Raw genomic sequence first — 25,209 nt, 5'->3', positions numbered from 1 at the left:
TTGGTTTTGGAAATCGGCTGAATTGAGATATGGCCGTCGCTTCTCGTACCATTCACCACACACATATTACGAATATACTATTAGCAAAAAACAATGTGTCACAGATTGTTCTCCATAATTTGCCGAGGGCACTTCGACGAGACATGAAAACTATCGCTGCACTCTATAAGGATAATAGCGGTAAACCGGATCAGGAAAGCTTTGCCAATGGCAGCAGTGTAAACTATATTGAGGGTCTATATGCGAGTTGGAAGAAAAATCCAAAATCTGTTGATCAGGTATGAGGTCTGGTGAAACCTTTTCTGAAAACAAATATAGATTTGCGTCTGGTATTTGTATACTAGTCTTGGGATGCCTACTTTAGTGGAAAGCCACGAAGCATCTCCACAAATACAATGCAAGCCAAGCCGGCCATTGCAGCCAATCCAGCCAAGGCAGCATCCAAAGCTAGCTCACCAAGATCGATCGCGACAACACAATCTAATCAAAATGCTGCAGCGCCCAATCCAACACCCACCGCTGACTGGGGCTATATAGACGATCACTTGACGGTTCAGGCCATAATCAGGGCGTATCAGACGCGTGGCCATCTAGCTGCCGATCTAGACCCCTTAGGGATTGTGGGAGCATACAGCGGTAGTGATAACGGTGATGGTCGCAAGCGTCAGGCCACCGAAGCGGTGTTACGCCAACACTTTTCCTATGTATTCAGTAAGTTCCCTACTGGAACTTGCACTCTCATATAATATTTAAAAACGTACTTGTAAAACCCCTACCAGATGATTTAAATGCTACGTTCAAGCTGCCCTCCTCCACTATGATTGGCGGTGATGAACACTTTCTGTCCTTAAAGTGGGTACGACAGTTAATTGCATAAGATATCTAACTTATACTCTCGCAGGGAAATTCTTGATCGTCTGGAGCGGGTGTACTGTGGCCCCATTGGTGTGGAATATATGCAAATTACTTCTCTGAACAAGACGAACTGGGTGCGCGAGCGGTTCGAGAAACCCGGTGCAGTCCGATTCTCTCCCAATGAGAAGAAACTTGTACTGGAGAGATTAACACGCTCGACGGGCTTTGAGAATTTTCTAGCAAAAAAGTTCAGCTCTGAAAAGCGTTTCGGTTTGGAAGGCTGCGATATTATGATACCTATCATGAAGGAAATTATCGATCGGTCCACAAACAATGGCGTAGAGTCCGTTTTTATAGGTATGGCACATCGCGGACGACTAAATGTCCTGGCCAATATCTGTCGGAAGCCCATTGCTGACATTCTGTCACAGTTCCATGGTCTGAAGGCCACCGATTCCGGCTCGGGCGATGTGAAGTATCATTTGGGATTATTTACGGAGCGTCTGAATGCAAGGACCGGCAAGAATGTACGCATCACAGTCGTAGCCAATCCATCGCATTTGGAATATGTGAATCCCGTATTGCTTGGGAAAGCTAGAGCGGAAATGTATTATCGGGGCGATGCCACTGGCACCAAAGTGCTCCCCATTACAATACATGGAGACGCGTCGTTTTGTGGCCAGGGCATCGTATACGAGTCCATCCATATGTCCGATTTGCCAGGCTACTCGACTCACGGCACCATACACATCGTGACCAACAATCAGGTTGGATTCACGACTGATCCAAGATTCTCCCGGTCCTCGCGCTACTGCACGGATGTTGCGCGCGTGCTGAATGTCCCCATTTTTCACGTGAACGCCGATGACCCGGAGGCCTGCGTGCACTGTGCACGTGTCGCCACCGACTGGCGTGCCAAGTTCCACAAGGACGTGGTCATCGACATTGTTGGTTACCGCCGCAACGGACACAATGAGGCTGATGAGCCAATGTTTACACAACCCCTGATGTACCAGCGGATTCGCGAACTGAAACCTTGCGTACAGCTATATGCTGAAAAATTAATTAAACAGGGAATCATTCAGGAGGCTGAGTACAAGAGCATGAACGCCAAATACGAAAAGATATGCGAAGATGCTTGGGTGGAGTCCAAGAAGATGAAGACATTCAAGGTGAGTTATAAATTGTGTATTACCTAATCCATAACGTCGGTTCACCACTGATGCTGATACACAAGTTCCTATATATCCTTCATAAATATTTTGTCTTGATATAACCCGCAGTATGCCAGCTGGATTGACTCGCCTTGGTCTGGTTTCTTCGAGGGGCGTGACCGTTTAAAGATATGCCCCACGGGTGTAGCCATGAAGACATTAAACCACATTGGCAGGATTTTCGCAAGTCCACCGCCACCGGAGCACAATTTTGTGTTGCACAAGTGAGTGAAGCGAGCAATAGCCTTCTTTCCCTCTCCGTCTTAGAGGACTTTCATAAAGAATTTAGGATCTTCGGGTACTATGGGTGTTTCAGCTTATTCTTGATTTAAATTACAGGGGAATTAAACGCATACTGGCTCTGCGGATGCAAATGGTCAAATCAAAGATGGCCGATTGGGCGCTGGGCGAGGCATTTGCCATTGGTTCGCTGCTCAGGGATGGAGTTCACGTTCGACTTTCCGGGCAAGACGTGGAGCGCGGCACCTTCTCGCATCGTCATCACGTATTCCATCATCAGACGCAGGACAAGGCTAGATATAACTCCATGGAACACATGTATCCCGACCAGGCGCCATACACCGTCTCCAACAGTTCGCTGTCCGAGTGCGCCATCCTTGGCTTTGAGCACGGCTATTCTATGGCCAATCCCAATTCGTTGGTCATCTGGGAGGCGCAATTCGGAGACTTTGCGAACACTGCCCAGACTATTATTGACAATTTCATATGCAGCGGCGAAACAAAGTGGGTTCGACAATCCGGTCTGGTGATGTTGCTGCCGCATAGTATGGAGGGCATGGGACCCGAACATTCATCCGGCCGCATGGAGCGGTTCCTTCAGCTGAGCGACGATGATCCCGATGTCTATCCGGACACAACAGACTGCGACTTTGTCGCGCGCCAGATCATGGAGACTAATTGGATTGTGACTAACTTATCTACGCCGGCCAATTTCTTCCACGCGCTGCGTCGGCAGGTGGCTTTTGGATTTCGCAAGCCATTGGTAAATTTTTCACCCAAGTCCGTGCTACGTCATCCAATGGCACGCAGTCCATTCCGTGACTTTAACGAGTGCAGTGCGTTCAAGCGTCTCATACCCGACACGGGTAAAGCGGCTCAACAGCCCGAATGCGTAACAAAGTTAATATTTTGCACAGGCAAGATCTATTACGATCTGGCGAAGGAACGCGAGGATCATCAGCAGGAAGAAACTGCGGCCATTGTTCGTATTGAGCAGGTTAGTAGATAACATTTCTCTCAGAAGGGGTTGCGCGATTTACTTAAAACCATCTGCACAGATTTGTCCCTTCCCCTACGATTTAGTCAGCCAGCAAATCGAATTATATAAAAATGCCGAGCTGATGTGGGTCCAGGAGGAGCACAAGAATCAAGGCGCCTGGGCTTATGTCCAGCAACGTTTCGATACCACGCTCATCAAAGTGGAAAATGAATCGTAAGTAGACGATGTTAAACATACAAAAAGATTTCAGGATATGTTTTAGTTTGATTTCAAAATAACATTCATATCTAATAATGAACCCGTCTCGTGGGGGGAGGGGGTCAATTGTGCTTCAATCCACAGCCAAGTGTAGTCACAGACGTTAATAGACAAGGGTATACGAATTCGACCATACCTTCATTATAGTGGCGCAATATTTCGCCTTAAAATGAACCTAAGTTGGATTTGTTGAATATAATAATAATATGCTTAAAAGCTGCGTAGATCTAAAATTTATTTCTAAAATTTAGATATTATTATAATTTGATTACATTTCTCCTTCTTAGGCTTTTCTAGATTATAAGATGCTTTTTATAATTTTTATATATTTTCCTTCTATATCGACATAAATAAAATAAACAAGTAAAAAAGCTAAAGTCGGGTGTCCCGACTTTGAAATACTCTGTACATATGTTTACAATAATTATAGAAAATAAAAAAATTAAGAAAATAAAAAAAAAATTTGATCGATTTTACCTCTCTCGGTATTCGAACTCACGTATAATTGCACATTTACATAGCAATTGCGTCTGTGTGAGTGTATGTATGCCTATGCGCATCTATTCATGTCTGTGTAAGCATTTTCGCAGTCAACTAAACAGCAACATCAACAACAGCCGCTGGCAGCGCTTGAGCAGCGCTGCATCAGCAAATATATTTATGGCTATAACTTCTTGTTAAATCGGTCTATCATAATGAAATTTGGCATACGGACACATAATAACCAACTGGGGGTATTTCCAAAATTTTAGTTCGAAATTCCAAGAATTACGGGAGTTACGATTTGCTGGGTAGAGGGGGGAGGGAGGGGAATTCCAAAATATACATTTTCTGCGTATTCACATAAGGCATCTGGGACTAAAATTTGGTGTGCCTAGGTCTTATAGTCTCCGAGATATATGCGATTATACGAATGGAAAATCGGGAAAACCCCCATAGGGGGGAAGTGGGGGGGAAAATCAAAAAAATAAAACAAACTCGTATAGAATACACACATAACGCATCTTCGTGCAAAATTTGGTGTCTCTATCTCTTATAGTCTCTGAGATCCAGGTGTTCATACGGACGGACAGACGGACAGACGGACAGACAGACAGACAGGGCTAGATCGACTCGTCTCGTCATGCTGATCAAGAATATATATACTTTGTGGGGTCTGCCACGCCTCCTTCTGCCTGTTACATTTTTCAGCTCCCGCAAACCTAATATACTCTTGTACATTTCATGTACAGAGTATAAAAATGTTGATCGATTTTGCCTTCTCGGTATTCGAACTCACGTAAATGGTGTATAATTGCACATTTACATAGCAATTGCGTCTGTGTGAGTGTATGTATGCCTATGCGCATCTATTCGTGTCTGTGTAAGCATGTTCGCAGTCAACCAGCATCAACAACCAGCACCAGCATCAACAACAACCGCGGGCAGCGCTTGGGCAGCGCTTGAGCAGCGCTTGAGCAGCGCTGCAGCAGCAAATATATTTATGGCTATAACTTCTTGTTAAATCGGTCTATTATAGTGAAACTTGGCATAAGGACACATAATAACTAATTGGGGGTATTTGCAAAATTTTAGTGCGAAATTCCAAGAATTACGGGAGTTAGAGAAAATCGCGATTTGCATGGGAGAGGGGGGAGGGAGGGAAATTCATTTTCTTCGTATTCACATAAGGCATCTGGGACTAACATTTGGGGTCCCTAGCTCTTATAGTCTCTGGGATATAGGCGATCATACGGACGGACAGGCAGGGCTAGATCGACTCGTCTTGTCACGCTGATCAAGAATATATATACTTTGTGGGGTCTGCCACGCCTCCTTCTGCCTGTTACATTTTTCAGGTCGCGCAAACCTAATATACTCTTGTACATTTCATGTACAGAGTATAAAAATAATAAATAGAAAAACTTTTAGATCAATGAAATTTAAAGTAAATTAAATGTTAAATAAGACCACCGAAAACTGACAAAATCTAGAAATAACAAAAAAGTTTTCCCTTGCACCAATTCGCAAATCTGATTCAATAAAATGGTATTGTCGAAACATTTTAAATCTAAATTCACTTAAAATAGAGATAATTAGTTAATCAATTTTATTATAAAGTTAATTTGGTCTACATAAGTAGCTTAGTGGTTCTTTTGTGCTCGTGCTGGTAGGTATGAATTATTGAAAATGTTTTTCACTCCAATATTTTTGAATTCTACGAGTAATGATCTGAAATTGTATGGTTCGACTGAAAAAATGAGGAAATATTCTCTTTTAGGGAAATCAATAAACATATGCAAATAATTAAAAAATACTTATATACTACAAGTATATATCATACGCGTGTACGAGACGATACGATAATTTTGACATAATTGCTTAGAAATCCAGTCCCGTGAGCAAAATGTAGTTCTGTTGCCGAGCATCTCTTCAATTCGGTAGTGATCCTTGTATGATACTGATAGTATAAGGCTGAACACCTTCCTTAAGTATTGATTAAAGGTTTTGTTAAGTGTTTTTACGATTTTCGTCACCAATCGATTTTCTTAAAATCCCATGCCCATCATCTACTTTCTAAATGCCAACGCACAATGTCAGCGCCATCAATGACGGCCTCAGTCACACACCCAGATCTCACCTAGGCGCAATGATTCAGGTGTGCTGGCAACGCGCCTTCGAAATTACCAGACCCCGCCGTAGCGCTTCTCCCCACTATGGGGCCAATGAATAAATATCAATTGATGCGCTCGTAGTCTTTTTCGTCGTTGTCTGTGACGATTTTTCAATCGCCTGACACTTTCAAAATGGCCATCCCGGCCACCCGGGCACCCGCCGTCCCAGCATGACGTGCCATTTGTCTTCCTCTTGAAAAGCTTGGTCGCCGATCTCGTCCCCACCCCAGCAATTGAAATTGAATTTTGGCGCATGCCAACTACTTGATGATTTTTTCATTCTAATCGATTTTAAAAATACGTTGAACGTTGAACGCCAACGTGTGCCAAGTGTCGAGCGGCCCGATTTCGAGAAGGCTGGTTGTCCTCCCAGTATTTTGAGATTTGTTGAGATTAACAGCAGCCCCGCGAACTTTTGTAAACACACGAAAATATTTTGTAGCACATTGTGCTTTATTTGTGTTTAGTTGAGTTGAGTTCAGTTCAGTTGAGTTGTGTAAGCACTTGGCCTTGTTGAAGTTCAAAAACCGGACGCGCCCTCTACACTCATATGGATTTCCTTGATTTTGTAGCTGCTTACTCAAGCCCCAAATATGTTATGTTCAAGGCGCCAACATTTTGATAAATTGCAGCTCGCTTGCCATTTGATGGTTTCAATAATTTTATATTCGATTCTTTTGCGTTCTTAGTAATTGGCCCGGCCTCGTTGCCAGTTTTGCTCTTCGGCCAAATACGATATACTCTATGTATCTATGCTTGTATATACAATGTATATACACACGTATATGTACATACATACATACATATATACTCATAGGTTTGTATGTTTGGCTGTCGCATTGTATAACTGGCGCAAGGAACTTGGCACAGTTTTTAGTCGGCGTTTGATACTAAAACATCGTTTCCTTGCCTCCCCCCATTCCATTCTTCTCAGTGTATTTTCTATTGAATTTTTGCGGTTGCCATTTCTTTGCGCGGAACATTTCAGTAGCAACCAGAATAGTACGTCTGCAGACAAAATTTGATGTTCGTGCAATCTACATAAAATTTAATGTGGCGACATATACAATTCTATTATGTGTTCATTTCTTTTAGTTGTTCGAGGTGCGATATGCTACATTTCTGATTTGATTTGTGGAAATATTTTGCATCGGGAAGCCCTGAAGTATAGCTATCTTCAACATGGCTGTTCATATTTAGACATAGCGTTAAAATTTTTGTATTTATTTAAACGACAAACAGAGCAGTCGCTGTACAAAAAAAATAATAACAATAAATATTAAATTAAATAAAACAAAACAATAAATACGCCTATAGAAATTACAAAAATATATATTAACCAATCCGACTCGGCTTTATTTGCCAAACGGGCAGCTATGCCCGATGACAATGTGTAGATTTATAAAAGTAACTAATAATTATCACTGAATGCTTCATCCGGAAACTTATTTTTAGTATTTATATAAATCCTATAATACCCGGGATAATACAAATGTAAGTTCCTTTATGCAATAGTTCTTCAGAACATATTTAAGAGCTAAGGAATACAAAGATCTTTAAAATCATAAGATTATTAAGTGAAGCCTTTTCCGATCAGCTAACTCGAAACTTGGAAAATAGCACAATTTTTTTTTGACTGTTGCCTTCTATTCATTAAATACATTTTGAGTAGTCGTTTTTGGAGTACATGCTGTGTAAATCATTTGTGGACAAATTCTTTTCTCACGATGATTCTCTAACTTGTCACCAATTTATTGAAAAAAAAAACCTATTCTTGGGTAAACAGAGTAATTCAAAACAAAATAATCAATGTTATACACTTTACAAAGGTTTATTGAAGCAGCCTTCAACAATTTCAGACTTAATTGAGATACGATCTCAACAAGAGTTGATCATCTTAATCGTTTTTTGAAGTATGTGGTCAGTATAATTTAATTGTTGTTTTTTCAGAAACAATTAATGCTGTTCCTGAATTGATATTGCAAAATTGTCGTGTGACATTTAATCAAGTAAAACATCAGTAGAAATGAGGATAAATTTGATATTGACCGAAGAATATTTGTACCGCCCGTTGAATTTTAAAATTTTTTTTTTTAAAGTACAGCCAGATAACTACGGATCTATGAATACGATCCTGAACAAAACGGGACTGTAAAACGAACTAAATCCAACAAAAGTTGACTATGCGAGCTCTCAAATATTAATTCACACAAACATTAAATTTATGGGTAATCCTCCAGTAGTTCTGACTTGGCTATTTGTTTTGTATTGTGGCTAAAGGACAAAAATGTATTGATTTTCAATCGATTTAGAAAAAATAGAGGTATTTTAATAGATAAATTGTACAAACCTGTACGCGAGATGTTAGAAGGCTATATTAGATTAGTGCAAATTATGTAACAGGCTGAAGGCCGCAGATCCATCATATCCCCATGTATGTAGTATGTATATATTCCTGTTCAGTTGTCCGTCTGCATTGAATTCGTTGTTTTTTATTTTGCTTTTACATAGATAATAGACCAACATGTTGTATCATAACATCTTTTACCCATATACTCGTATAGTACTTAGGATAGAAAATAGTGAAGAGCTTTCAAAATGTTTTTTACTACACATTTAAAACTGTCAGCATAATTGAAAGAAAATTGCCCAAAGGAATGTTCCTAAATCTTAGGAATGTGGCTCTGCTGAAAACGTGTCTAAATAGTACGAGCATCTACAATTTTTCATTGTTCTTTCTTGTTTGTGTATAATGTGAATTAATTTGGTTGTACAAAGGCAAATGAAGAGAGATTGCCACATTCCTAGTCTGCTCTTTGTTAGAACGCCTTGACAATCAATTATGAGAAGAAGTCAAAGAAAATGTTCTGTTGAATTATTTTCAATGCAAATGCATTTATTTCGTTTTTTTGTTTAAGTGACACGCTTTTTCGGAATACATACATACATATTTCATGGACAAATCGGACGATGGCGATGATGGAGTGCTCGCTGCTCTCTGGGTGGTGGGTGGCTAATGGGTGGTCTCTTGTTTATTTTGTTGTTTGGAAATTCGCATAAAAATATGTCACATTTTTATATATGACATAGAACTAGGCATAGGAGAGATATACGAGCAGAGCATCTACATGATACATATGTACATACGTATGTATGTATGCCAGCGCCTATTTATAAAACGCGCCTAGGAATTTCAAGTTGAACACTTTGCGTGTACGCCCGTGACAGCAGAAACAACAATAACAAAGGAGACCAGCGGGCGGGACGACCGTGGAACCGTAACGGTTCGTTTCGTTTCGCTAACGACACTCATCCGATCCCATCTTCGTTCTCGCCATATAATAAGTTTGTTTCAGTATGTGACCGCATCCAACGGACGGACTGCGCCAGGCCAGAGAGAACAAAATAAACGTTTCGTTGCTTGTTTTGGGGTTTCATTCATTTCTATCCGATGCCATGCACATTATAAAATTTATAAATAAATTTGCAAAATAGCACAGCGCCCCAAAAGAGAGAAACAAAATACAATAATACACAACAACTATGCAATAAACAAATTCATTAAAATTTCTATGAGTAATTGATAAATTTCATTTCGATATTCTTGCGGCTGTTGTTGTTGTTTTGCTACTGCTATTAATTGAGCGGCAAAAGAAAAAAATTTGCCAAGTGATGATGTAAAAAATGAACGAATAGCCAAAACACATAGTTGAAATATTTCGAAAGACGTGCGAGCATTTTTTCTTTAATTTTTATTTGTTTAACATTAAATTGTTTATAATTTTTTCAAGTTATAAATTCAGACTTTTGTGAATTTACAATGTTTTCTTAGAGGGTAAGCTACATTTTTAAAAGTCAAATAAATTTCTCTAAGTTTCTATTTAGTATTAGACAATGTTTGGCGTGGTTTTCATATTTTTTTTGATACTTTACAACACTTAAGTAACAATAAACTAACATTAGGCTACACTTACTATCGTACGACTATTTACACATTTACAAGGCAATATGTACAAAAAACTAATTAGAGACAAACGTTATGACCTACTATTATTAACAAAGAATGTCACGTGAGATCCTTAAAAAATTGTCTTGTAACCAGAAGACGATTTTTTAATTGCACTCATAAGCGCGGCACTGGGCGTTGACTGTTACAGCGGGGGGAGGCGGGAATACAATCTAACGGACAGACACTCACACCATATTCCATATGCTGTAGCTTCGGGCACGTCTTTCCTCTTCGGCCACCTGCTCGTAGTCAATCTCCAGATACTCCTTGTCCACGAACTTCACTTTCCGTCCCGTGTACTTCTTGATATAGCTTATGTGGGCCGGCACCTCCTTGCCCTCGATATCTAGCTTGTACGAAATGCTGGTGATACGCTCCAGTACCCGTCCACGTTTCCAGCGCACCTGTGTCTTTCTATAGCGCTCGGCGTAGAGCACCAAATCGCCAATTTTATACTCGCGCACATGCATACAAGATTTAAGCGGCTGTGGAGGGTCGGGCGCAGGCTCCTCTTCCACATCATTGTTCTCATCGTCTGTCACATAGGATATAGCCTTCTCGATGATCTCGACTTCGGGAACTATCGGTTCCTCCGGCTCGGGTTGTATAAAGAATGAGTCGCCGATGGAGAGTCGCCGCTTTTGTCGCTTAATGATGACTTTCTTCTTGATTTTGCGCGGCTTCTTTGGAGGTGGAACAGGTGCTGGCTCCTCAACCTCTTCAAGGGGTATAGTTTCTAGCTCTGTCGCTAGCTCAGGTGGAGCCTCGGCAGTGTCATTCTCGATATTCTCTACAGTTGGTTCAGGTGCCGATTCCGCCTTGGTGGAAGTCGTTGATGCTTTGGTTTGTTTCTTTGGCGGCGTTGCTTTGATCAACGTTGCTGCCAATCCACTGATTTTGTTCTTATCCTTTAAAATGTTATTCAGTTTGTTGGCATCGACTTTTTCGTTATTCGGTGCAGTGGCCGATTTTTCCTTGTCTATGGAATTCTTGCGCACCAATTTTTTCAGATGCACTGTCTTCTTTTTCCCACCCACCAATGAATCATGTTGTTGCTCTAAGACGTTCGGCTCAACCGTTTCGATCTTAACGGGCTGCACCGGACCCGTCAGTACTTTCAGCTCCGGCATGGTGACTACACTGTGTGGAGGATCGGTCTGTGCTTCGGTTTTTGTAGCTTGTTGTTGCACTTGTTGCTGTAGTTGTTGTTGTTGCGACGATGACAAATCGTGCGACACTTCGTTCAATGCCGCTGCTATTTGCGGGACTGAATCGGCTGCGCTGGCAGTGGCGCCGTCGGTGGTGGCGGCAGCCCCAATGTCAATAATGATGGCCACCTGTTGAGGCGCTGATGCGAGGGCTATTACCTCGGATTCCGCTGCGTCCGCTTGTACCGGAATAATTTGCACTTGATTAATGAGTTCTTTGGACTCGCTTAATGGACTGATAATTGCCAGTGTCTCTGTGTCCTGGATCGTTGTTGTTACAGATGGTGTTGGTATTGGTGTTGCTGGTACGAGCACCGTTTCACCGACCAACTCGGCTAATTTAAGGCTGGCGCGTCTGCTTCGTTCGATGGCTGGTGTTTGATTAGTCGCATCAATTTGCGATCGCTTTGGCACAAACTCTGCCGTTTTAGCTGTTGTTGTTTCCTCCTTGTTGTCGTCGCTGATTTTGGCAGTTGCTGTTGCTACTGTTGTTGCTGTTGTCGATGTCGCTGTTGCTATTGTCGTCCCTGCTGCCGCCTCATCCACAACCCGTTTGGCAGACTCTTCGCTGACCTTTGCTGTGGTGGCGGCAACCAATTGTTCATTTGTCGCCGTTGCTGTTGCCGCTGCTTTAGTTGTCACTGTATCTGTTGTTGCCGCCCGCTTCGCTTTGCTCACTAATTGCAGCTTAGGGGATGCTATGTCAACATTGCCGGAAGTCGCTAATTTCTCCTTCTTCTTGCGCTTCACAATCGCCTCCGAGTCCGAGGGGCGCCTTTGTGCGCGTATGACCAATGGCAGTGTGCTCTGAACGGCTGGTTCTATCTTGGAACCTTCGACTGCTGCTATTGAGGCGCGTCGTGAGTTCTTTGTCTTGACAGTGATTTTCTTTTTTATGTTGGCGGGCGCAGATGCGTCTGCACTAAATGGTGGCGGCGGGGTCACATCAACCTGCGGTAATTGCGTTGCTGACTGGGCTGGTGCTATTGTAGCCACCTCAGAGTCCTTCACTTCGGCATTTGAAGCATCTTCGTTGGGTTTCTCTTTAGATTCTTCTTTGGCGGAGTTCACGGCCACCTTTGGCTCTACTTCGCTGTCCACTTTAAGCTGATCTTCGGGCTTAACTTTTGCCGGCACCGTGGACTTTGCTATGTCCGTTTGAGTGTTTGCTAAAGGATCTACATGAGGATCAACTTTGGGCTCCACTTTGAGCTCCAAGTTTGGTTCCACTTTCGGTTCTAGTTCAGGCCTTTTGAGCAACTCCTTTTGCACCTGCTTTATAAACTCAATTTTCGCGTGCTTTTTAGTGTCTGTCGGTGCTATTGGGTGATCTTCTTCTTTGACTACGCCGTTGACCTTTTCTGCAGCAGGTATTTCAGAGGAGGGGGTATGTGCTTGGTCCTCTTCGGCTTCGTCAAAGCAACTACGACGTCGCACTTTCTTGATAAAGCGAAATTTTACGGCAGGCTCTGGATCCGTTTCGGGCTCTTTAGTTTGTTCGCTGACCGTTGCCGAGGATGCGGTGGCAACACTTGGAGGTCCCTCCCACTTTACGCCGGCAGCCTCGGCTTCGCTTTCTGTGCTATACTGCTTGAGCACGCCCTTCACCTCACTGAGAGCGCCGGATATGCGCGCCTTCAGTTTATTCAAACGCTCGATCACATCTTCCGGTTTCTCCTCGACTGAGTCCTGCGAGCGCATGCGCCGCTGTCGACGCAGACGCGTGCGCTCTGGGAGCACGGACTCGACGTCAATGTCATCACGACTTGAATTTAACGAACTAGAGCTGCGTCTCAAATCGCTCAGCTGATGTCTGTTCTCTGACAAGAGAGAGGATGTGGGAGTTGGTACATCACGTATTCGACTAGGAGTCGCACTGAGACTCGCAGTGTGGCGACTGGCTGGTGCTGTGGTTGGTGCTCTTGTGGAGTTGGAAAAGGCAGGCACTGGACTTGATGCTGCCACTTTTGTGGGCTTCAACTCATACTTCATGGCAGCGGCGCTCACCTCCTCGCTGTGATTGTTGTTGTTAATGCCGCTGTTGTTGTTGTTGTCGTCCACTGGCTCATCAATTGGCTGCTCCGCATAAATCTCAAGACCGACGACTGCTGTTTCGCTATCCTCGCCCACTTTTGTCAAAGTCATTGCCGCACATTCACTCTGAACTTCACTTTCGAACTGGTCGCTTGCACTCAATTGTTCTGGGCTGCTAATCCCTAGAAGATTACCCGTTTTGGAGCAGGTTATTAAATCAATGACGTCGCTCAGCAATTCAATTAAATCAATGTCTGTGAGCAGGTCATAAGGCAATCTATCACTGGACGCATTGATATTGATGCTGCTTTCGTTCAGGAACGCGCGTACGGCACTCTTCAATATTTCTATATTTGGCACGACGGGATTTTGACGCGTTGCTGTCGCCAGCAATTCCGGCGGCGCAATCAAGGACGTTGTTGTTGGTAGTATTTGATGAGCGATTTCGCGGGAACTGCGACTACTACTAAATTCCACTTGCTCAGACGACGATTCGCGCGCGTCTGAGCATTCAGCGGGCCGATGCTGGTGATTGGAGGCAATCGTCGGTATAGCCGCCCCCTCGACAGCGTGGCCGTCTATTGTTTGTGGCTGCTCCTCGGCTAAGCATATTGACTGTTGTTGCTCTTTATGTGCTAAATTTTTGCTCGCCAACGCTTTAGTCATATTTAACTCATTATGATCTTGTTGCTGATGCGGTTGGTTGTGCTTCCGACTGTTATCCGCTGCTGGCAATACCTCCTCTTCCTTCTCTAATTTGCTTTGCTCATATAATTCGCCGCTTTTTTTAGCGGCATCCATGGCGTCGTCCACACGTTGTCGCTGCTGCCTAAAGGCGTCATTAAAATTTTCCGCCTGTTGATGCTCGATTTCTTTTGGCTTGCCAACGCCAACACTACCAGCAACAACAACAGCAGAAACAGCACCTTCGCCTTCATCGTCGTCTTTCAAGTTGAATGTTTGCTCATGAGCTTTGAGTTCATTATCATTTTCTTGGTCATCATCATCATCATCATAATGTATATTGGCTTGCGAATCCATGGCTATTTTAGTGCCTTTGTCGTGGCTCGCCTGCGTCATTGTTGTTGTGGGTGCCTTGTTTTGGTTCTCATTCTCAACAGCGACAACATCATCGTGTCGACTTCTATTGCTCTGCTCAATTGTTTTATGCGTATTTGGAAAGTTGAGAAATTGCTTTTTAATTATGGGAAATTCTGTGAGCGCCCCATTACCCGCAACTGAAGGGGGTGGTCGAAAGAATGTTGTTCTTGCTATTGTCTGCAGCAAATAATTGAAATTCTTGTAATTGTCTAACAGACAGAATTGGCGATCTGCCGGAAAACACCGAACTGTAAGACACTTGGGGCTCACCAAGGGAAATTTGGGTGGTAAATTTGCAGGATATATATCCTGAGTATACAGGAAGTTGAGAGGAAATCCTTTATTTTGTGGCCTGCTTTGCCATGGAAACTTATTGGGCTCTCCCACGAACATAGCCTGATCAACATTAAAGCTCGTTATCCGCAATCGCTGTTGCTCTTTTTCAGGTAACTGCTGCTGCCGTTGTGGAAAAAACGCATCCATTAACGCGCTCTGCAGCTGCAAAAGCGGAAATCGCAGTTCATCTTTCGGCACTTCCGTTGGTATGCCATTCGACGCCATTGCCATTGCCATTCCGAATGTTGTTGTTGACAACATGGCTGACTCAGCTGCTTGATTTATGATGGCGTCAACAACCATATGCGCATTATTATTAGAAGCGGCAATCCCTTCTATGCTCCCCTCCTCTACACCTTCTGCGTCTGGCATGGCTAATTGCCTCTCATTAAGGTTACTCAATGACATCGCTGTGGTCAGCGTGGGCGTTTTCCGCTCTCTTGCCTGATGCTGACCTATTTTGCAGGGTCCCTCGACTGTGTTGTAGTGGATTTCACGCGCGTCTTATTCGAATGCACCTACAAGTATGTTGCGCTCAACACATTACAAGTCAAACTGTCCGACGAGGCTTTCTTTCAACGACAGAGCCTCAGAAAATACGTGACAAGAGTTCGTTTTGTGTGTCACCTTCTCGAGGCAACAAATTAGATTGCTCGCGCGTGTGGCCAATGCTAAATCAATCGCACAATCTATGTAAAAATGCAATAAGAACTATAAGATCAGACAAAATGAATTGCTTAATTGAGAAACAAAATACAGTAAATGTTTCTTAAAAGCAACACAATATGGCTAATCTATGTATTTCAAAGAATTTTAAAATATCATGTTAAATACATACATACTATATGTAGCCGAATACATACATATGTCCATCTATCCGTCCGTCTGTCTGTATCAGCGCAAAGGAACTCAAGAAATGAAAAGGCGAGAATAGCCAAACTTGGTCTCCAGATTCTTCTAAGGCCGAGAAAGTACGAATATACGTTTTTTTCAGATCACTCCACTAGTGATTTTCTAAAACTCCCGTAATTCCTGGAATTTTTCTAAAATTTGGCAGTTACATCCAGCTAGTGCTTATCTGCCATAATGTTAAGTCTCATCGTGAAAGGTCAACTGTTAAGAAATTTATAGCCCTAAATGTAATCTCTGCCCAAGCTCTGACCGCAGCTATGGATGTTGTTGTTGCTGTTTTGCGTCAGCTTAATACTACACACATAAATATGATGAATGTACATGCATAGACACAAAACAGACCCACATTGAATTGTGATGTAAATTAATGCTACTTAAGTATTACATATACATATGTATGTGTCATATTTCAATTTTAAAAATGAATTTAATTTAAAAAATTAAATAAAATTTATTTTTGTGAAAATGGGTGCAGGGTATTTAAAAGTTGGTCCCTCTTCTTGTTTGATGTAATTTCCCACTTTTTGTGTAATTTAAAACAAATACCACCAATATGTTTCATATACTGGGCTACATAATATATGTTCCCCTTTAACAATTGAATAAATAAAATGATATACATATATTTAAAATGGGTACAACATAATAAGTATTAGCAATTATATTATAAAACAGTTGCATATATTGTATATCAACTGTACGTTGCTGTTGTAGTGAGCACAGACTAAAATGCAGAGCATCTGAAACAATGTTTCTCTTATTTCGAACATACATGGTACATGTTGACTACGTATGTATGTATGTATGTATTTACATATCTTTCAAGAACATGTATGTATCAACATACATGTTTTTATTTATCATATAGTCTAAATATATATATATGTACGTACATATGTATGTATGTACATATGTATATACTATTTGCATTTAAATAAGTCCGCTTGCCAAATTGCTTTTTAGCAGGCGAAAGAAAAAAAACTAAAACGCGTCCGCTCGAACTGCAAAGAACTTGCCTATTGTTCACATACCACAGCGACCAACCTGCATATATTCTTTAAAAATATATGTACATATGTATGTCTGGTATTCCCTTGCCAAGTTCTACCGGCTGTTGTGCGGCAAACATAACATAAATTACATTTACATATGCACACAATTTAAATGAACTATGTACATACATACATACATGTATTGCCGTATAGGGTGTCTAATAGAACTAACTCAATTGATGTGCTCCTTATTTATTTTACAGACGATGCATTTCCTACTTTGGCCGACCAACGAATTCGGCATCGTCTACCGGAAACAAGGTGCAACATTATAATGAGTATAAGGCCTTTATAACAAACATATTTGGCAAATTGACCGAAGAAAACCTGCAGCGACTGGAGAAGATTAAGGCAGCACAGCAAATGGAGGCAAAGGCTTCAATGGAAGCAGCCAAAAAGACAGATGAAGCGAAAAAGGCTGCAGAAGCCAAAAAGAAGGAGGTAAGCGAAGCGAAAAAGAAACCGGAACCAAAGCCTGCTGGCAAGTAAAAATTTTGAAGAGCCCACACCATGATAACAGCATAGGAAGTTTTAAATTTTAAATTCATTCAAAATTTTGTATAAATTAAAAATTTTAAATTAATTAAAAATAAATTTAGGCAAGTCTCAAGAATATATGGTTTAATTAATACAAAACTTTATGCAAAATAAAAGTACATGATCTTTGCACGAGTGTAGGAGCGTGTGATCAATATTTCCAAAAATTGGGGTTCTGTTCCATGCGTCTCTGGAAATTAGTGTACCAATTTTGTACTGCTGAGAAAGGCACAAAGAGATCGCTGCTCGTTGGTGGAATATCAGTCACACTGACGCCAAAACTGGACGCATAATTGAAAAAGTTCTCTAACATGCGCTGGCTAAATTGCTTGTTGTCATTGGCGGTGGACTGAAAATAAAAATGCATGTTCACGTTTGTACCCCAATGATTTGTCAACCCAAATACTTACAACCGCTGGCGTCTGCTGCACCACCGTCAACTCAGGCTCTATGGATATACCAATCTGTGCTATGTGGGATATTTCTTGTGCGCCAAAAACCATGCCATGTGAATGCGCCTCCAACTCATGACTTTTCTTTAGTTGCGCTATCTTGAATATAGCCGACGGTTTATGATTATTTATGTGACCCAGATATTGCCAGGTGGGCGCCGCATTTGCATCAGGCCAGCTGAAGTAAATGGCTGCTGCTGTGCCCACTGGAAGCGGCGTAATTCCTGTAAGAAAGACGACAATGTAATTGACTGCCTCAATGTCGGGGACATTGATGAGTAGTTTATTTTCGTCTACAGCTGCAAAATCCGTTTGAGGCTGCATGTGGTAGTGTAAGGTTAGACGGGGATGCTTTTCTTATATTTAAAAACATGCATACTTACCAGACGTCCTGAGATTATTAGGCCGAACATTACAGCAGCTTTAATTGTTGAAGGTCAATGGCTAGTATTTGATCTGTTTGGCTACTGCTACTGTAGTTTGGGCGGTCGCTTTGGATATTTAACCACGGATTCTAGTTTAGTTTATTCTGGAACATCAAGGAGTGTTTATGCTGCCATTCCAAGTGAAGCGCGAACAACAGCTGATAAGAAGCATTGCTACCATTTGTTACATTTATACGTTTTCCAGCACTACTAACCTGCCAAGTGTGTCGTTGTCGCTTCGTCACACATTGTAGATGTTTCTGATGCAGCAGGAAGCAACTCAATTTTGTTTTTGCTAAAAGTTATGGCCGTTTTACAATTGCCAAAATTGTGCAGAAGCAATAAACACCTAATAAGCTGCTGCCGGGTCTCTTGGTATTCACACACGAATAAAACCGCTCACGTTCAGGCGCAAGTGGTAAGCTCTTGTTCTGGCTATTGTCGCGCGCCTGACCGCCGCTCAAGGCCACACAACAATATAATCTCGTCTATATTTCGTAATTACATACATACATGCAAAAATAATTGCGAGTGGTATTGGCGCATTTTTGATTAGCAATATTTGAATGAGAAACTTAAAAATGGAAAAAAACTGGGGAAAGCATTTGCGTGTGTGCTGTTTTGGCCTATTTGGAAAGTAACGTATTAATTACCAACTACTTGCTTCTTTCGTTGCAGCAAGCGTAGAACAATTTTCAAACTCGCTTTACTGCTCAGTCCCGCGGCCAGAACAGCACACACCAGATTCACAAAATGGGACGCACACAACGTCGTCGTCATCACCGTTCACTTCTTAAAGCAACCATAAAATCGGTGGAATCAGACGCACTGCACACACTCTACTCAAAACTGCACTCACAAGGTTGGCGCAACGACACCCAGCTCTCGGGATGCCATTTTCCCGCAACTGGTCGTGGACTGTGTTCCAAGAAGCAGCATTTTGTTCCAGGCGACAGGTTAATAACCATGCCTGTTGAATGCCTTATAAGCATATTCACATTAGAGTCGGACGAGAGCTTTAAAGCGCTTTTTAATGTGGAGCACTTTGACGAGGATGCACGGATTTCATTTCAAGCACTCGTGGCTTGCTATCTAATGTACCAACAGCACGAGTCGTCAGAAAAAGCTGACACTAACTCTGCCGCCTACCTGAATACGTTGCCCGCAAACTACACCACGCCATATTTTTGTACTATTCCTGAGCTGCAGCTCCTGCCGGAAGCTTTGTTGGAACGCACAGTCGCGCAGAATCGGACGATACGAAATTACTACTTGATTTTGGAGACATTGCTTGGCTCAAAACATTGCCCAAACTGTAATCAATGTTACTTCTCAGACATTTGGACCCTTACGGATTTTAGGCGTGCATATTTTGCAGTAAACACTCGTAGCGTTTACGTAGAATCACGACATCTGAAGCCAACGAAATGCCATTTTCAGGCATTAATTGCAGGCGACACAAATCTTGCCTTGGCACCGTTCCTAGATCTTTTCAACCACTCAGATGCTGTAGAAACATCAGCTGAGCTGAAGCGTACATCAGATGGAAAGTCTTGGGAATTTGTGCTTACACTTGTCAGTGCACCAAGCGATAGCATCAAGCCATATTGTGAACTATTTATTAGTTACGGCGCGTTACCAAATCTCAAGCTGCTTACCGAATATGGCTTCTTTTTGGAACGTAATGCCCATGATTATTTCGAATTTTCACTGCTGGATATTGAGCATCTGATCAAGCATAACAAAGAGCTCAACACGCAAAATTATCATCGCAACATTTTTAAATTTATCAGGGACCATAATCTATGCGACCAGATGTTTGTGAACCTTGCCGATGGCTGCTCCCACAATTTGCGTGTTGTGCTGCATTTAATATTCAAGCAGCAGTCGTATTTTCCGAATGTGCTGAATCAAATTGCCTTTGGAGATGCTAACAAATTTGATGATGTCCAGCCAGAGCTTAGCTATTTGATCACCTACAAATTGCATGAGTATGAGCATTACACGGCTGCTCTGGCGCAGCTGCCCGAGCTGAGTGACAGTGGGATTGTGGCGCGCTCCTATCTGCTGGAATGCATGCGTTATCTTTCCGACTTTGAGGCGGCGCATTGCGATCTTAAGTTGACGGATTTTGAATAAAGTACAATCATTTCTATAAATTAACTGTGTATGAAATCTATATCATATCATTAATTTGCGTGCCCTTGTAGTAAATCTGTTTATTTGAAGAAAAAAACATTATGACATCTCTTTGGTCGGGCACTGAAATTGATTCCAAATAAGGAATAATTTTAAACTTAAATTATTTAAATTATCAAGTGACTTAAAGATGTGTATAATTTTTTCAAGAAAGCATTCATTAGGATCAGCTGAGAAGCTCCAAGGAATGAACTAAGTATTAAAATATATAAGAGCCGCAAAACACAAATATGAGGTCTGAATCAAGATGGCATTTACAGAAATATAGTAGTTGCAAACCAAGGCATTCTCAATATATAAGAGAACATTGCGAAGCATGGGAGACTTTATTAATAAATTAATAATGGCGCAAATGAGTTTAAAAATGAACATTATGAATTTTAATGCATGTATGTAACGATTTAATTATATATGATCAGCTCTATTGTGTATGGCCTACGTATATCGTTCTAGTATATTTGAATAATTAACTAAATAGTCCTTTCCCTTCCAGCTCTACTCCTCACTTGCAAGAGCTGACGATAACAACGGCCATGCCAAGTCAAAGAAGATTACACCTTTCACGCCCACGCCCGGAAATAAGTTGCTTGGCGGTGTCTTCGGCAAAAAGGCTAAAGGTATTTCTTGATGCATTACGCCACGATCGACCGTGGACCGTGCTGCTCTTTATGATTTTCTTTTCCGCTGTATATAACTTTCAATTTTTGCACTTTATTGATTTGACTAACCAACTTTTTATTTGAGCTTCGTATACCGTAACAATTATAAAAGAAAACTCCCCAAAAACACCGCTCGTTTGTTCGTTTGTTTGTTGTGTGCTCCTGTTCGGATTCCGGTGTTGCATTAAGTCATTAATAATGCAGGTCCAGCAGCTTCAATACTACAGCAACAACAACAACGACAACAAGCTCCACTTCCTCAACAATTACGACAATGTCACGTTCATATAGGAGGCGGAGGTGATGGAGGCAACGCCCTGGGGAAATTGGATGCGCCTGAGGTGACATCGCAAGACATGCTGAGAGCTATGATGGCTTATATATGGCCCAAGGACGATGCGCTAGTACGAAAGCGGTGAGTAGGAAACACTCTTAGATAAACGTATAGGAACAATACTGATACGGTTTATCATTACAGCGTAGGAATTTCGTTGGGCCTCTTGGCAGGATCGAAATTGCTGACCGTCTGTGTGCCATTTCTATTCAAAGGTGCCGTCGACACCATGACCACGCTTAATATGGACACAGCCCCAGATGCAGTGCTGTCCGCAGCAACTGCCATGTTGCTCGGCTGTGAGTATTCAAAACCGTCCCAGAATAAAGCGGTTTACCGTGAACTTAAAAACAATTTACACTAAACTAAATTATTGTATGTCACTACTGAGATTGATGTCATTTAAACATTATGTTATCCAAATTGCAAATAAGGGCAATTTCCTGACCCAAGGTCAGTTTTCTCGTTTATCACCAGTCTAAAAACTATTTATGGATGTAGTTTTTGTAGTTTTGGATACATTTAGAAGCCAATCAGAAATTAATGCTCATAAGCGTAATGCCGAATTTGTGGGAATTAAATATTACAACAGACACAATCAATAACATCAACCACAATTCCCTATATGGATATACTAGCAGGTCTTGCCCGTCTTTGATGGGCTCAGTATTTTTACTTGCAATTATAAGTTTATTTTCCATATTCTATTTTCTTCCGACACTCTAAAGTTTCTACATATTTTTTTATTAGCAGTGTTTTTATTTAAAATTGGACAATCATTAAATTGATTAAATAAACTTGACAGTTAATTTATTTCATTTATAATGACGCTGTAGCTAGTCCCAGGGGAGGTCCAGTTTCTACATATGTGTATTGCATGTATGTACATATTAATATACATTTCTGAAAAATTAAATTATAATATTTTTATCTATGAAATTAAATTATTCTGGGTGCCCTCCGCGATTCTTAATCGAGAATTAAACTGAGAAATTTCTAAAATATTAAATAATAAATTTGTGGAATTAAATTGTGAAAATTCTGATAAATTAAAATATTCTGGCCACCCTCCTCTGCGATTCTCATACCAAGTACCTAAGCACTGGCAAATAGAGAATTAAATTCTGAAATTTCTAAAAAATTAAATAATAAATTTGTGGACTTAATTTGTGAAATTTCTGATAAATTAAATCTAAATATTATGGGCGCCCTCCTCTGCGATTCTCATACCAAGTACCTAATCGCTGGCAAATCGAGAATTAAATTGTGTAATTTCTAAAATATTGAATAATAAATGTGTGAATTTAAATTGTGAAATTTCTGATAAATTAAATCATTCTCATACCAAGTACCTAAGCGCTAAAAAATCAAGAATAAAATTGTGAAATTTCTGAAAAATTAAATAATAAATTTGTGAAAGGAAACTTGTTTCCAAATTGCAGCTTCCTAGCTCTTACAGTTTGGGGCTGTGCGTTGATTGTGAATTAGTCAGTCAGTCAGTCAGGACAATCTTTTTTATATATAAGAAGCCATCACACATACAAGATGTCTTATTTTTAATAAGTCATAATGCGCTTTTTTACGAGTATTATAAATACCCCGACGTAAATATATTTATACTGTTTTATGTTTTTAACAGTGCAGAGTAATTGTCAAATTAAATGAAAAGTCCAATGTTTTGTGTGTTCCTACATATTCAATTTCTACTGTATGTCTTAACTTATGCTTTGTTTTATTCTTGTAGATGGCATAGCTCGCGCCAGTGCCGCCGGTTTCAATGAGCTGCGCAACGCTGTTTTCGCTAAGGTCGCACACCATTCCATACGAAAAATTGCCACCAATGTGTTTTTACATCTGCACAATCTGGACCTTGCATTTCATCTGAATAAACAGACGGGCGCACTTTCTAAGACCATCGATCGCGGTTCGCGTGGCATCAATTTTGTTCTCTCGGCCATGGTCTTCAACATTGTTCCGACGATTTTCGAGCTGGCGCTGGTCTCCAGCATTTTGGGCATTAAGTGCGGTCTAGCCTTCGCAGGAGTTTCAATGGGCTGCGTTGGCGTCTATGCGCTCTACACGCTTAGCGTGACGCAATGGCGAACGCGTTTTCGCGTCTACATGAATCAGGCTGAGAATGAGGCTGGCAACAAGGCTGTGGATTCCTTGATTAATTATGAAACAGTCAAGTATTTTAACAACGAAAAGTACGAGGCTGGTTGCTACAACGAGGTGCTTAGAAAGTATGAAGCGGCCAGTTTAAAGACCAGCTCCAGTCTGGCCCTCTTGAACTTCGGTCAGAATGCGATCTTCAGTACCGCATTAAGTTTGATTATGGTCCTGGCGGCCAAGGAGATTGCCCAGGGCAATATGACCGTTGGCGACTTAGTCATGGTAAATGGACTTTTATTTCAGTTGTCCATACCGTTGGGCTTCTTGGGCAGCGTTTACCGCGAGGTGCGTCAGGCATTGCTCGATATGCAGGCTATGTTTACGCTCATGAATGTCGACAGCCGCATACAGTCGCCGGTGAATGCGCAACCATTGTTTGTGGACAACAGCAATGCATCGATTGAGTTTCGTAACGTGAGCTTTGAGTACGAGCCGGGAAAACCAATTTTCAAGGATCTGTCCTTTAGCATACCGGCAGGCAAAAATGTGGCTATTGTTGGTGGCTCGGGATCTGGAAAATCCTCAATTGTGCGTCTACTATTTCGTTTTTTTGAGCCCAATACGGGCAAGGTGCTGATAGGTGGACAGGATATAAGCAGCGTAGACTTAGAGTGCCTGCGTAAGACCATAGCTGTGGTGCCGCAGGATTCTGTTCTGTTCCACAACACCATCGAGCATAACATACACTATGGCAACCTTTCAAAGTCGCACACTGAGGTGGAAAATGCGGCTCGCATGGCTGATTTGCATGACTCGATCATGAGCTGGCCAAATCAGTACAATACCCAAGTCGGCGAGCGTGGCCTTAAGTTGTCGGGCGGGGAGAAGCAACGCGTAGCCATAGCGCGCGCCATACTAAAGAATACGCCTATACTGATTTTCGACGAGGCCACCAGCAGTCTGGACTCTATAACAGAGCACGTAAGTGTGCAATATTATAATTAATTGATTTAATAACCTGCTGCCAACTAATATTATTCATGTTCCATTTGCAGAACATTCTTCAGGCCCTGTCGTGTGCTACCAGTGGGCGCACAAGTATTTGCATAGCGCACCGACTTTCTACGGTCAAAGAAGCCGATGAGATTCTAGTGCTTGCAAATGGACGCGTTGGGGAGCGTGGCACACACATGGAGTTGCTGAGACAGAACGGCCTGTATGCACGTCTTTGGGAAACGCAGACCCAGCAGTTCGATCCAAGTCGCCTTACCGATGAAACACGAAAGCAGGCCGCAGATGCTTGCTAGTCCCGTGCTTTTAGTTTCAAATGTTGTATAAAATCCCCCCCGTAAAATTTATTGGACCATATTGTTTCTCTACCCACAAAATTTTTAGTAGAGGTCACCAAAGTCAGATGTTTTATTATTTAGGCAAAAAGTAAAATTGTAAATACAGTTATATATGTATGCATATTGTCGTAAATCATTCTTTGCCGGCTGGTGAAATGTTATGGAAAACCCTTGTGTATAAAATTTATTGCGGGCTATTTAAAACTGAAGTTTTTTTTTGATTCTCTGTTTCCAAAAACTGCATCATCATTTTAGTTTCAATCATTGGA

The 25,209-nt window shown here is 41.6% G+C and overlaps 4 protein-coding genes across 5 annotated transcripts; 3 read left to right on the top strand and 1 right to left on the bottom strand.

Annotated features, from left to right (window-relative positions):
• The first annotated feature begins 4 nt into the window (after nt 1-4).
• On the top strand, nt 5-17,486 carry LOC115628368 (2-oxoglutarate dehydrogenase, mitochondrial). Its single transcript, XM_030524444.1, has 8 exons — nt 5-278; nt 345-711; nt 780-852; nt 902-2,027; nt 2,139-2,293; nt 2,409-3,306; nt 3,368-3,522; nt 17,077-17,486. The coding sequence occupies exons 1-8, from the start codon at nt 30-32 to the stop codon at nt 17,360-17,362; spliced, it is 3,309 nt and encodes a 1,102-aa protein (XP_030380304.1). The 5' UTR covers nt 5-29; the 3' UTR covers nt 17,363-17,486.
• Nucleotides 17,468-18,416, bottom strand: LOC115628372 (protein OPI10 homolog). Its single transcript, XM_030524450.1, has 3 exons — nt 18,246-18,416; nt 17,821-18,180; nt 17,468-17,759 (listed from the first exon to the last, which is right to left on the bottom strand). Exons 1-3 carry the CDS (start codon nt 18,273-18,275, stop codon nt 17,562-17,564), a joined length of 588 nt encoding a protein of 195 aa, XP_030380310.1. The 5' UTR covers nt 18,276-18,416; the 3' UTR covers nt 17,468-17,561.
• Nucleotides 18,417-18,509: 93 nt separating this feature from the next.
• On the top strand, nt 18,510-25,061 carry LOC115628369 (ATP-binding cassette sub-family B member 7, mitochondrial). 2 transcript variants are annotated; one of them, XM_030524445.1, is made up of 6 exons: nt 18,510-18,705; nt 20,980-21,103; nt 21,350-21,560; nt 21,624-21,778; nt 23,224-24,572; nt 24,647-25,061. In XM_030524445.1, exons 1-6 carry the CDS (start codon nt 18,592-18,594, stop codon nt 24,896-24,898), a joined length of 2,205 nt encoding a protein of 734 aa, XP_030380305.1. In that variant the 5' UTR covers nt 18,510-18,591; the 3' UTR covers nt 24,899-25,061. The 2 variants fall into 2 exon arrangements, with proteins under 2 accessions (XP_030380305.1, XP_030380307.1); XM_030524447.1 differs by having other exon boundaries at nt 18,511-18,705; nt 21,437-21,560.
• Nucleotides 18,575-20,446, top strand: LOC115628370 (SET domain-containing protein 4). The gene is made up of 2 exons (XM_030524448.1): nt 18,575-18,705; nt 18,966-20,446. The coding sequence occupies exon 2, from the start codon at nt 19,041-19,043 to the stop codon at nt 20,424-20,426; it is 1,386 nt and encodes a 461-aa protein (XP_030380308.1). The 5' UTR covers nt 18,575-18,705; nt 18,966-19,040; the 3' UTR covers nt 20,427-20,446.
• Nucleotides 25,062-25,209: the final 148 nt, after the last annotated feature.

This window comes from Scaptodrosophila lebanonensis, unplaced genomic scaffold (assembly GCF_003285725.1).
Source record: "Scaptodrosophila lebanonensis strain 11010-0011.00,11010-0021.00 unplaced genomic scaffold, SlebRS2 tig00000113-arrow-arrow-pilon, whole genome shotgun sequence".
Taxonomy (NCBI): domain Eukaryota; kingdom Metazoa; phylum Arthropoda; class Insecta; order Diptera; family Drosophilidae; genus Scaptodrosophila; species Scaptodrosophila lebanonensis.
The sequence above is the reverse complement of the archived record's forward strand: the minus strand, read 5'-3'. Positions and strand labels throughout refer to the sequence as shown.

Excerpts from the sequence above, each read along its gene's own strand:
- LOC115628368 (XM_030524444.1), top strand. The coding sequence starts at position 30 with ATGGCCGTCGCTTCTCGTACCATTCACCACACACATATTACGAATATA. Across the intron at positions 712-779 it reads ACACTTTTCCTATGTATTCA|ATGATTTAAATGCTACGTTC; the intron begins GTAAGTTCCCTA and ends AACCCCTACCAG. Across the intron at positions 2,294-2,408 it reads CACAATTTTGTGTTGCACAA|GGGAATTAAACGCATACTGG; the intron begins GTGAGTGAAGCG and ends TTTAAATTACAG.
- LOC115628372 (XM_030524450.1), bottom strand. The coding sequence starts at position 18,275 with ATGTTCGGCCTAATAATCTCAGGACGTCTG. Across the intron at positions 18,181-18,245 it reads TAATAATCTCAGGACGTCTG|CCTCAAACGGATTTTGCAGC; the intron begins GTAAGTATGCAT and ends TACCACATGCAG. Across the intron at positions 17,760-17,820 it reads TGCAGCAGACGCCAGCGGTT|TCCACCGCCAATGACAACAA; the intron begins GTAAGTATTTGG and ends TTTTATTTTCAG.
- LOC115628369 (XM_030524445.1), top strand. The coding sequence starts at position 18,592 with ATGGCCGTTTTACAATTGCCAAAATTGTGCAGAAGCAATAAACACCTA. Across the intron at positions 21,104-21,349 it reads CTTCGGCAAAAAGGCTAAAG|GTCCAGCAGCTTCAATACTA; the intron begins GTATTTCTTGAT and ends TTAATAATGCAG. Across the intron at positions 21,561-21,623 it reads GATGCGCTAGTACGAAAGCG|CGTAGGAATTTCGTTGGGCC; the intron begins GTGAGTAGGAAA and ends TTATCATTACAG.
- LOC115628370 (XM_030524448.1), top strand. The coding sequence starts at position 19,041 with ATGGGACGCACACAACGTCGTCGTCATCACCGTTCACTTCTTAAAGCA.